The following is a 12,290-nucleotide window of genomic DNA, read 5'->3' on the forward strand; positions in this document are numbered from 1 at the left end:
GTGCTGGGTACTAGTCCCTGTTGCTCCTCTTCCAGTCCAGCTCTCTGCTGTGGCCCAGGAGGGCAGTGGAGGATGGCCTGAGTGCTTGGATCCCTGTACCCGCATGGGAGACCAGGAGGAAGCACCTGGCTCCTGGCTTTGGATCAGCGTAGTGCCGGCCATGGCGGCCATTGGGGGACTGAACCAACGGAGGGAAGACCTTTCTCTCTGTCTCTCTCTCACTGTCTATAACTCTCTCTCTGTCTCTCTGTCTCTCTCACTGTTTAACTCTGCCTGGCAAAAGAAAAAAAAATTATCTTGGGCTTTATGAATCTTCAGGCCATTTATTGTATTTCTTTGACATGCAAAAACCTGTTTTATGCATATTGTGTTGTACAACCTTGGGCAAAACTTGAGACTAGGGCATTGTTGTCCTTGTTGCATGGAAAGGCACTCAAAGACAGGGTAGAGTAGACTCAGAGGTGGGAAAGGAAACCGAGTTGAAATCAGTACTCCGAGGTCTGCGTTTTGTGACCCTCCGTGCCATCAGACGGGTGTCCTGATTCTCTCTGATGCTGACACTGGCAAGGACACCGCGTGTAGCAAAGAAGAAGGTGTGGCCAGACTGTTCCTGGGCCAGGAGAGCCACGGCAAGTAGGACACCCTAGAAAGGGGTTTTGCAGCATTGATTTATGCCCCTTACCAGGGATGCCCCTTTGGGGAAGGATAAATGAAAAGAAGAATGAGGAGCTTTATCTCGATGACCCCCCTCCTCCCACACACACTTCAAACAGGGGTCCTCCGAGCACACCAGGCAGATGGCGGGCTGGCCGGCCGGAAGCCCTCCAGGGAGGGGCTTCCTGTGACCCTGTGCACGGCTGAGCCCTTTCTTGCATCAAGTGTGAATACGGATGCCTGTGTGCCTTGTGCCCCAACACCAGGACATCAAGGGCGGAGTTGAAAGGGAGGGGACGCCTGAGACCTGGAGAGGAGCCTCCATGCCTGGTTGATGCAATTAGGGTCTGATGTTATGTGTGCATGAGGTATGAGGCTGACTCTGTAAACTGCTCAGATTAGTTTATTGATCTATGGTTATGCTGTCAGTAGGAGCCTCAGATCCCCCCACCGCCACCCCCCAGTCACCACCAGGCACAGATGGCTTCCTCTCTGGCTTCCTCTCTCTGGCTTCCTCTCTCTGGCTTCCCGTGTCTCCTTTTTGCACAAGTCTTTCTTTCATCCTTGCTCACCCTGAAGACACCTCCTGTACCCCGGGCCTAAGTGGTCACAGTGGCCCCTCAGGGGTCTGAGTGGGGCAAGGCCCACTATTGCCGAAGGAGGCCTTTCTCCCAGAATCCTGCGCTTCCGAGGAAGCTTCCTGGTGGTGAGGAGCTGCTCGCCGTGCAGTAATAAGATGCTGTGTTTTCTGTGGACCAGAAACACTGGAACTCGCCCTCGGGAGTCACTGCTGCGTGGGAAGTCCTTGCGGGGCTGCTTTCCCAGAGGAGAAAGTGTCGCGACCAAGTGACGCTTTATTGCTAACTGGAGCCTTGGTCCCAAGCATGCGGTGGAACTTCTGTGATCTGGCTCAGAGCCTGCAGATGGCTCCAAACTTTACCCGAGCTAGGTGGGGCCAGAGCAGGCCAGACCAAGCAGCTCACAGGCTGGGTTTGGCTCTCTGTCCTCAGCCCAGTCCCAGACTGCCACTGACTGCTGTAAGTTGAGGAAACGTGAATCCCAACTCCACCCACCAACGCCAGAGACAGAGAGCGTGTTGGGAAACAGAACAGTGTCTGGCCTGGGTCCCTGGACACCCATGGTCCCTGACTGGGGGAGGGCAGGGAGGGGAGAAGAGCACTGGCCGAGCCTGCTCTCCTGATGTGCAGATCCCAGGCCGCCTCACTCCTCCAGGCTCCTGGGCGGGAGAGGGAAAGACAGGGCTGGCTAAGCCTTCTCCCCTGAGTGGGCTGCTGCTGTTTTTGCTGTTTTGGTCTCTCTCTATATCTATATCTATATCTATATACACTATATATATACATACACACTATATATATATAGAGAGAGAGAGAGAGAGTAGTATAAGAACTCCACACACCCACTGTTACCAACATTTTGCTAACCCTGTTCCATCCATTTCTTTCTACCTTTATTATTATGTTTTCTAGATTGGTTTTAAGCCAAATCACCAACTTCGTATCATTTCACCTGTAAATACCTCAGTATGTATCTCTGATAAGGACATCAATAAAAATAATTATTATGCCGCTACAAAATCTTACAAAATTAACAGCCATTCTCTAAATTGCCTAACGCTCAGCCCGTATTAAGCTTTTTTTGTGATTATCTTAGTATTGTCTTTTAGAGTTCATTGGTTTGACCCAGGGGTTGCTCAAGGTTGGTGCTTGGTTACTCTGTTCCCATTCGGTAGTAGCCCTCTTCCCCCCAACCCCATACAGTGACTGCCCACATCCAGGAGTGCTCCCCCTCCTCCGAGCGGGATCTCCTGCCCCTGGTGTGTCCTATCCCTGGGGGAGTGGAAAGGACCCTGCAGTCCTTCCCCTAAGTCCTCTAGAATCTCCCCCTTGATTAACCCTTGAATCCACTCACCGCTCCTCCTCCCAGTCCACGCCCCCTTCTTCACATCGGCACAGGAGTGATCCTTCCAGAATGCTCCTGTTGATGGTCTTGCAACAACTGAGCATAGTGTTGGGATAAAGCTCTAATTCCTCAAAACAAGGTGCTTTGAGACTCAGCTCCTCCAACCCCACACACAGGATTATCCATCATGCTTCATGCAGCACCTCGAACCTGTAACGCACTCTCACACCTGGGCATTACCCCTGCTATCTCCTCTGGCCCAAAAGTGCCCCTCCCTGATCTGTGCTGCTGCATCCCCCTCCCGTCAGTGCCTGCCCCCCCCCCCCCCCCCGCCACTGGCTGTTGGTCCTGGGGAGCAGGCTGTGGCTCTGTCTCGCTCACAGCTGCATCCCCGGTACATGGCTCAGTGCCCATGCCTGTATCTGCTACTCCTTGTCAATTGCATGAATGAATCATGCTGATTTCTCAAGAGTAAGGAGCGTAGTTGTTCACAGTAGGAAAGAGCCTGGGATGGAGGTTTTTTAATGTAGACAACACGTAATAAAACTAACAGCTTTAATATCTTGAGTTGGTTTTTCACATTTGCTTTTAACAGCCCAGAATTTAAGCTAATCCTTGCTTTCCTGTTAATTGTTTTTGAGTTCTTTAACTTGGTACCATAATAAATGTATGCAAATTCATTATTTTTATGCTTGGGATAATCATTCAAATTTAGTCTAAGTCCTGCTTTTGGTTGCAAATAGAATCTTTGCTGACTCCAGAGAGCTCTCCTGTACTTGGTGTGGGGTTGAAGCCAAAGCATCCCGTCACTGTCACTGCTACGGAGCACTCTGAAGTGCTTTTCTGAAGGTAGTTAGAGGCCTGCCTGCCGTGTTTCCACAGGCTGTTTGGGGGCTTGGTGCTGGATATCAAGCGGAAAGCCCCCTGGTACTGGAGCGACTACCGGGATGCGCTAAGCCTGCAGTGTTTGGCGTCCTTTCTGTTCCTGTACTGTGCCTGCATGTCACCTGTCATCACCTTTGGGGGACTGCTCGGAGAAGCCACGGAGGGACGCATAGTAAGGACTTTTAATCACTCTTAATCGTTCCAGCCAGGTCCTTTGAGGGGCTGGGGGTGGAGTTAGCTGGGCTTGGGCTAAGAAGGTCAGATTCTTTCTCCTGAATTGCTGTGCCCTTCTGACCACCTACCAAACAGCCATGTGCTTCTCCCCGGAGAACCGACCCTCATCTGCCCAGGGGAAGTGCCTCTGGCCCCAGGGGTGGACAGTGAGTCTATTGATGCCATTTGAAAGTGAGTCCGGGCCGGCGCCGTGGCTCAGTAGGCTAATCCTCTGCCTGTGGCGCCAGCACACCGGGTTCTAGTCCTGGTTGGGGCATTGGATTCTGTCCCGGTTGCCCCTCTTCCAGGTCAGCTGTCTGCCCTGCACCCCATGGGAGACCAGGATAAGCACCTGGCTCCTGCCTTCGGATCAGCGCGGTGCGCTGGCTGCAGCGCGCCAGCCTCGGCAGCCACTGGAGGGTGAACCAATGGCAAAAGGAAGACCTTTCTCTCTGTCTCTCTCTCACTGTCCACTCTGCCTGTCCAAAAAAAAAAAAAAAAAAAAAAAAGAAAGCTTGTGGGGCAGACGGCACCCTTGTCCTGCCCATAGATTTTTTTAAAAAATTTTTATTTATTTATTTGACAGGTAGAGTTACAGACAGTGAGAGGGAGAGACAGAGAGAATAGTCTTCCTACCATTGATTCATTCCCCAAATGGCCACCACGGCCAGAGCCGCACCGATCTGAAGTCAGGAGCCAGGTACCTTTCCTTGGTCTCCTACACGGGTGCAGGGGCCCAAGCACTTGGGCCATCCTCCACTGCCCTCCCAGGCCACCCTCCACTGCCCTCCCAGGCCACAGCAGAGAGCTGGACTGGAAGAGGAACAACTGGGACTAGAACCCGATGTCCATATGGGATGCTGGCGCCACAGGCGCAGGATTAACCCAGTACACCATGGCACCGGCCCTGCCCATGGATTTTTGAGTACTAAATGGAGTCACTGAAGTATAGTCCTTAGTTGGGGAATTGGACACGGATGGATTTGGCCACTTAAATCATTAGAGAGGAATCTGTGTAGTATGTATTACGTGGTGTATACACATCCCTCTTGGTCAGGTGAACTGCAGGCAGGTTGCTGTCGGGGCACCGGGAAAGGGAAGGCAGGAATGGACATAGGCAGACACTGCCTTTTGCTGACGGGCTGTGAGCTGTGGACTCACTGATGCCTTTTCTGCTTTTTCTTTCCCTCCCAGAGTGCAATTGAATCCTTGTTTGGAGCCTCCATGACCGGGATTGCTTATTCCTTATTTGCGGGACAGGCTCTCACCATCCTGGGAAGTACTGGGCCAGTGCTTGTGTTTGAAAAGATTTTGTTCAAATTCTGCAAGTAAGACATTTGCTTTTGTGACATGCCTAACTGGGTCTGGTGATTGTGCTGCCAGGGCTGAGTGCCAGGGTGCAAGGCGGGTCTGAGCAGGCAGATATTATTTAGGAGTGTAAGGAACTGCAAGGGAGAGCATCAGTTGGTCTGCAATCCTGCCCCCTGGGAGCAGCACACCTAAACTAGCAGGCTGTCCCTCGGCCACCATGGAAATCTTGACTTTGCATTTTTTAAAAAAAATCTCCCTCTCTAGTTCAAACTCCTCCATTTCCATCTTCATTTAAAAAATATTTTGTTTGAAAGACAGAGTTACAGAGAGGGAGAGGGAGAGAAGGAAAGAGAGAAAGAGAGAGAGAGAGAGAGAGAGAGAAAGAAAGAAAGATCTTCCATCTGCTTGTTCACTTCCCAAATGGCTGCAATATCCAGAGCTGGGCCAGACTGAAGCCAAGCAGCCAAGAGCTTCATTCAGGTCTCCCACATGGATGCAGCGGTCCAAGCACTTGGGCCATCCTCCACTGCTTTTCCAAGCACATTAGCAGGGAGCTGGACTAGAAGTGGAGCAGCTGGAATTCAAACCAGTGCCCATAAGGGATGCTGGTGCTGCAGGCAGTGACTTAAATCACTGTTCCACACCGCTGGCCCCTCCATTTCAACTCTTAGAAGATTTATTTATTTATTTATTTATTTGAAAGGCAGAGTTACAAAGAGAGAAGAAAGAGAGAGAGAGAGAGAGAGAGATCCGTAGGCTAGGTTACTCCTCAAATGGCTACAACATCCTGAGCTGGGCCAGACCGAAGCCAGGAGCTTCACCTGGGTCTTCCACCAGGAAGTAGAGCAGCTGGACTTGAACCAGTGCCTGTATAGGCTGCTAGTGTCACAGGCAGTGACTTAATCCCCTGTGCCACAATACTGGCCACTTAAGTCAGTTTTTTAAAAAGATTTATTTATGTATTTAGAAAGCCAGAGTTATAGAGATAGAGGGAGAGACAGAGAGGTTCCATCTGCTGGTTCACTCCCCAAATGGCCACAATAGCCTGGCCAGGCCGAAGTCAGGAGCCAGGAGTTTCTTCCAGGTCTCCCATGTGAGTGCAGGAACCCAAGCACTTGGTCCATCTTCCACTGCTTTCCCAGGTGCATTGCTGGGAGCTGGATCAGAAATGGAGCAGCCTGGAGCAGACACAAACACGCGCCTACGTGGAATGCTGGTGCTGCAGGCGGCTTTATCCACTAGGGCACAGCGCCAGCCCCACCCTCCTTTCTATTCTGGTTGCTCGTGATAACAGGGGCTTAGAAATGCCCTAATTTTTCCACTTTCCCTATAAAAATCATTTTCTTCATTTTGTTTAGAAGTGGGAGCACATGGGATTAGGCTGAGCCCCTTTTTCTTACTGCAAGAATAACAGTTGTATGAGACAATAAAGGCAGAAGCATTGTAGTGAGACGATTCCCCCCTCTCTGCCTCCCATAGCCTGGCTACAGGGAGCAGCACTCGACCTAGCTGTGCTCAGGACCTCAGTGGGCAGAGAAGCTGAGCCGCGATGCTGCTCTGGGGATGAGATGAATTAGCGCGTTTCCCACCGCTGTCTCCTGATGCCACCCTGTGGTCTCATTCCAGAGACTACGCACTTTCGTACCTCTCCCTGCGAGCCTGCATCGGCCTGTGGACCGCCTTCCTGTGCATCGTCCTGGTGGCGACAGACGCCAGCTCCCTGGTCTGCTACATCACCCGCTTCACCGAGGAGGCCTTCGCCTCTCTGATTTGTATCATTTTCATCTACGAAGCCATAGAGAAGCTGATCCACCTGGCGGAGACCTACCCCATCCACATGCACAGCCAGCTGGACCGCCTCAGCCTCTACTAGTGAGTGTGCTTTCTGCTCTGGCAGGTTTGGGGAAGCGCCAAAGGCTTGGGTTGAGCGCTGATGTGTGCCAGGCAGCGCTGGGAGCTTCCTTGGGGGCAGTGTCTCGGGCCTCCTGGCAGCAGGGCTCCCGCGTGGCTGAGGAGACTGGGGGGTGGCCAGGGGCCTGCAGTCAGAAGCGATGATGGAGCACTGCTTTCCAGCATGTCTTCCAATTCTGGGCATTCAGGCACAATTAAGCTGCCCAGACGGCAGGGGACTTGTGAGCCCGTGGGTTACAGGATGAGGTGAGAGCTTGCTCTCTCTCTCTCTCTCTCTCTCTCTCTCTCTCTCAAAGTGTATAAGGGCAACTAGTAGAACACTTTAGGTAGAGATGTATTAATCATGCCTTTCTGAGCCAGGGGTTTTTCCCACCAATCACACACACCTAGAAACACAGACTTCAGTATAAGAGACTGGGTTTTCTTCAGGGTTCAACACAGTTGGATCAGCTGGAAAACTGAACCCGTAGCTGGCTGGGTTTGCAGCCACCTGGGCAAGGCTGGCCTGGTAGGTCGTTTCTGCTCTGTAGTAGCGTTCTCCAGATCATGACTGGAGCTCTCTTCCCTCAGCTCTGAACATCAGGTGCCTGCCCCTCTGGCCGTCCAGTCTGTTGTGGACGATCTGGTTGCAAAGCGAACAGTTTGAACCTGAAGCTGCTGGAGAGAAGTGGAGCCATCTGCCAACCAGCCACACACCCGCTTCTCCCTGCTCCGGTTATCCATTCAGTAACCTTTATCCACAGTGCATTCAGCTTCTTAAAGGATTCTGTAAAGAAACAACGGTTAGGGAGTATAACGTCCAGAGCCTGGTGACTTTAACAGATTATTGAGCACCTGTTATGTGCCAGGCACATTGCAGAGGGAGAAGACAGAAGGCACCAGCCCTGGAGGAGCAGGCCTTAGATCTAGAAAGTGTAATTCTTGGATGATCAAACCCAGCGGGGTGTTTTACTGGTTCCTGTGGAGCAGCTATGAAGCCAGAACCCCTCAGCTCTTGAAGTGCTTTGATGTTAATAGATATGGAATGGATTTTTTTAAAGATAGGCTTTTTAAAAAACAGATCTTGAAAAAATAGATATAAAAAGCAGTTTTGGGTTCACAGCAAAGTTGGACAGAAAGTGGTTTCCATATGTTCCTGCCCTGACATGTGCACAGCCTCCCCACCGTGGGCGTCCTGCCCCAAAGGGTGTGTTGGTTATAATCAGTGAACCTAACCTAGACCCACCAGAGTCACTCACAGCCCACAGTTTACCTTTATAGTTTCCTGTGGAGCCCTGGGCCTGGGTTTATACACCCAGGCTTAACTCTGGGTGTTGTGCCCTGTATGGGCTTTGACAAGTATACAGTGACATCTTTCCTGTTGTAATAATGCAGAACAGTTTCACTGCCCTAAAAGCCCTCCCCACTCTGCCTGTTTAACCCTGTCTCCCTCCCCACTCCTGACGACTGTTGACCTTTTTACTGTCTCCATGGTTTTGTTTTGACTTTTCTAGAATCTCATAGAGCTGGATTGGTTGTGTGGCCTTTTCAGATTCCTTCCTTCTCTTACTAGTATGCATTTAAGGGTCCTTCTTGTCTTTTCATGGCTTGATAGCTCATTTTTTAAAAAAGATTTATTTTATTTATTTTATTTGAAAGGTAGAGTTACAGAGAGAGGGACACAGAGAGAGAGAGAGAGGGAGAGAGGGAGGAAGGGAGGGAGGGAGAGAGAGAGAGGGAGGGAGGGAGGGAGAAAGAGAAGAGAGCTTCTATCCACTGGTTCATTCTCCAAATGCCTACAATGGCTGGGGATGGGCCAGGCCAAAGCCAGGAGCCAGGAGTTTCATCCGGGTCTCCCACATGGGTTGTAGGGGCCCAAGCACTTGGATCATCTTTCACAGGCCATTAGCAAGGAGCAGCATTGGAAGTGGAGCAGCAGGACTTGAACTGGTGCCCGTGTGGGATGCTGGTGTCGCAGGCAGCAGCTTAACCCACTGAGCCACACCAGCAGCCCCAGCTCATTTCTCTTTAGTACTGGATGCTTTCCCACTATCTGGTGCACCACAGTTTATTTTCCCTCTCACCTACCTAAGGAAATCTTGGTTGCTCCCAATTTTGGAACTGATTTTTAAACCTGAAGGTAGAGCTTTGTAACTTTCCCTAATTGCTTTTTATTTTCTTAATGACCTTCTATGATTCTAATCTGTTGAAACGTTTTTGAATTTTCATTCCCTCACTGCATTTTAGGAAGTGTGTTGATTAGATTCACAGATGAATTAAAGTTAACAGGTGACCATACCAGCAGGCAGTTCAGAATGAAAGCATGCCCCGATTGGGAGGCAGTGTGGGAGCTGGCGAGACAGGCCTGGTCCGGTCTCGTCTGGTTTCCACGGAAGAGGAGGCCTGGGGATGACAATGGAGTAAGTAGCCAGGAAGTGGCCAAGGCAGTGGGACGTCACCAAAGGATACTGCGGTGTCAGGAGGAGCTTCCCTCACAGTCCCAGGAGACTGCAGTTTTGAGGCTAACAGCCTGATGGGGGCTAAAGGGACTGAGATCTCCAGGCCTGGAGGGAGTTGTGCAGAACTGACTCGGGGGAGCAGGACCTCTGTGCTCTGCAGACTGCACTTCACCTGGGGTGTGGCTGAGCCTACAGATGAGCCTCACCTTAGGGATCTAAAGCACGCCAAGGAGAAGTGACAGCCAAGGCGGCAAGCATTCAACTGAGTGTGGCTGCTTTCCTTAGGCGTCTCCCTCCCTCCCCCCCGCAGCTGCAGGTGTGCCCCCCCAGAGAACCCAGACAATCACACCCTCCAGTACTGGAAGGACCGCAACATCGTGACAGCAGAGGTCGGCTGGGCCAACCTGACCGTCAGCGTAAGTCTCCACACGCGCCCTCACACTCTGGCCACGGGGACTCCCGGGGGAGGAAGACAGGGCAAACTCTGGCATTGATAGAAATAAAGCTTTTTTTGAGGCAGGGATAGAGGGGAAGAAGCCTTATTCTTATTGACTTTGCTTTTCCCTTGCAGAAGTTCTCTTGTACATAAAAAGACAAGAAAATTCCCCCTCTCTTTTCTCGCACTCACGCCCTCCCAGTAACCCTGCCCGAGGGCTGTGCTCTCGTGCCGGGCAGGGGCAGATCCCGGCTCTGCAGGGCCTAAGGACTGTTCGCGTTCGGAACCCCCGTCATACAAACAGCACACAATGCTGCAGCCCTCCCAGGGCCTTGGAAGTGGCGTTTCTTCAGGACAGTTTTGGTTTCTTTTTTTTCTTTTTTCTTTTTCTTTCTTTTTCTTTTTCTTTTCTTTTTTTGACAGGCAGAGTGGACAGTGAGAAGGAGAGACAGAGAGAAAGGTCTTCCTTTGCCACTGGTTCACCCTCCAATGGCCGCCGCGGCCGGCACGCTTCAGCTGGCGCACCGCGCTGATCCGAAGGCAGGAGCCAGGTACTTATCCTGGTCTCCCATGGGGTGAGGGCCCAAGTACTCGGGCCATCCTCCACTGCACTCCCGGGCCACAGCAGAGAGCTGGCCTGGAAGAGGGGCAACCGGGACAGAATCCGGCACCCCGACCGGGACTAGAACCTGGTGTGCCGGCGCCGCAAGGCGGAGGATTAGCCTAGTGGGCCGTGGCGCCGGCCTGGTTTCTTTTCTTTCTTTTTTTTTTTTTTTTTTGACAGGCAGAGTGGACAGTGAGAGAGAGAGACAGAGAGAAAGGTCTTCCTTTGCCGTTGGTTCACCCTCCAATGGCTGCCACGGCCGGCACGCTGCGGCCGGCGCACCGCGCTGATCCGATGGCAGGAGCCAGGAGCCAGGTGCTTTTCCTGGTCTCCCATGGGGTGCAGGGCCCAAGCACCTGGGCCATCCTCCACTGCACTCCCTGGCCACAGCAGAGGGCTGGCCTGGAAGAGGGGCAACCGGGACAGAATCCGGCGCCCCGACCGGGACTAGAACCCGGTGTGCCGGCGCCGCTAGGCGGAGGATTAGCCTAGTGAGCCGCGGCGCCGGCCTGGTTTCATTTTTTAAAAAGAGTATTATTTATTCGAACGGCAGTGAAAGAGGAGAGACAGTTTCTTCATCCACTGATCCATTCCTCAGTTGCCCTCAACAAGCAGGGCTGGGCCAGGCTGGAGCTAGGAGCTGGGAACTCAATGCAGATCTGCCACATGGCTGACAGAGGCCCAAGCCCTTGAGCCAAAGCCTGCTGCCTCCCAGGGTATGCGTTAGCTGGAAGTTGGAATTAGAAAGCACCACCACGCCTACCACCTGCCCCTCTGGTCCATCTTACAAGTGTCTCAGGACTCGTCACCCTGCTTGAAAGGGGCCTGTGCAGGTGCAGGTCCCCCAGCTGCACGGAGGTCCCATGGGCCTGCTCTCCCCAGTGGCTGTGCGGTGACAGCGAGCAGTGGACTCAGAAGGCAGCAGCTTTTCACACCTTCACCTGTGCCTCTTGTCCCCCAACATGCTGCCTCTCTCCCTCCAGGAGTGCCACGAGATGCACGGAGAGTTCGTGGGGTCCGCGTGTGGCCACCACGGGCCCTACACGCCTGATGTGCTCTTCTGGTCCTGTATTCTCTTCTTCACCACCTTCATCCTCTCCAGCACCCTGAAGACCTTTAAGACGAGCCGCTATTTCCCAACCAGAGTAGGTAGCCCGCTCCTGGGTTTCCGTGCTGGTAGAAAGCTGATGCTGGAGAGAAAACCCTGCCGTTCCCCTGTGTGCTGTGCACTGGTCGGCCGGCTGGAAAGCTCCCCATGTCCCTGTGGGGACGCTGTGGCACACTCTTCTCTGGTCCGGCAGCCTCTGTCATAGATGGGCCTTGTGGAATGAGGACACTGCAAACCTTTTAGATTTCAAGGCCTCACTATGTTTAAGGTGGTAGTTTGTTTTGTAAAAGGTACCAAGCCTCATTTCCCCATGCGGGTAAGTTTCCCTTCCAGAACCCTGGGACACTCAGCGTGCAGTCGCTGGAGCTGGCTCGTGACCGTGGTCACCTGGGGTGATTGCCTGGGGCAGCTCCGCCCACGAGAACCCAGGCCACGCTTCACTATAGCGCTGACACGCTCCTGACTTGCTGTTTGGGGCTGAAGCCCCAGCAGCCTTTCCCTGATGCGGCTTGCATTGTGTGTGGGGCGAGCTGGACTTTTGCTGGGTTGGGCTGGGCAGAATTCAAGGCCACATGGAGGGTCGCTGAATGACCCACTGCTTTGAAAGGGAGCCCCAGGTAGGAGGAAAAGGTGGCATTTCCGTGAGTGAGGGCTCACTGAACAGGGTCGTGAATGGGGGGAGAAGCTCCATCGGGAAATAATGTTTCCTGTGTGCATATGCACAGCATAAAGCATCCCTAGACTTTAGGAAGAAAAGCCTTAAATAAGGTCTAGGTCTTTTTTTTTAATTTCTTATCTGGACACATAGTT

General features: G+C 52.4%; 1 protein-coding gene across 4 annotated transcripts in view; it reads left to right on the plus strand.

The window, feature by feature from the left end:
* SLC4A8 (solute carrier family 4 member 8) overlaps window positions 1-12,290 on the plus strand; it is a 114,144-nt gene that overhangs the window by 76,281 nt on the left and 25,573 nt on the right. For all 4 annotated transcript variants that reach the window (XM_089308373.1, XM_089308375.1, XM_089308376.1 and 1 more), the window contains 5 exons: window positions 3,457-3,631; window positions 4,867-5,000; window positions 6,610-6,855; window positions 9,643-9,748; window positions 11,356-11,517. In XM_089308373.1, the coding sequence (XP_089164499.1) occupies window positions 3,457-3,631; window positions 4,867-5,000; window positions 6,610-6,855; window positions 9,643-9,748; window positions 11,356-11,517 (823 nt within the window). The remainder of the gene's footprint in view (window positions 1-3,456; window positions 3,632-4,866; window positions 5,001-6,609; window positions 6,856-9,642; window positions 9,749-11,355; window positions 11,518-12,290) is intronic.

This window comes from Oryctolagus cuniculus, chromosome 11 (genome assembly GCF_051225735.1).
Source record: "Oryctolagus cuniculus isolate XC-2025 breed Fujian yellow rabbit chromosome 11, ASM5122573v1, whole genome shotgun sequence".
In the NCBI taxonomy this organism is placed as follows: domain Eukaryota; kingdom Metazoa; phylum Chordata; class Mammalia; order Lagomorpha; family Leporidae; genus Oryctolagus; species Oryctolagus cuniculus.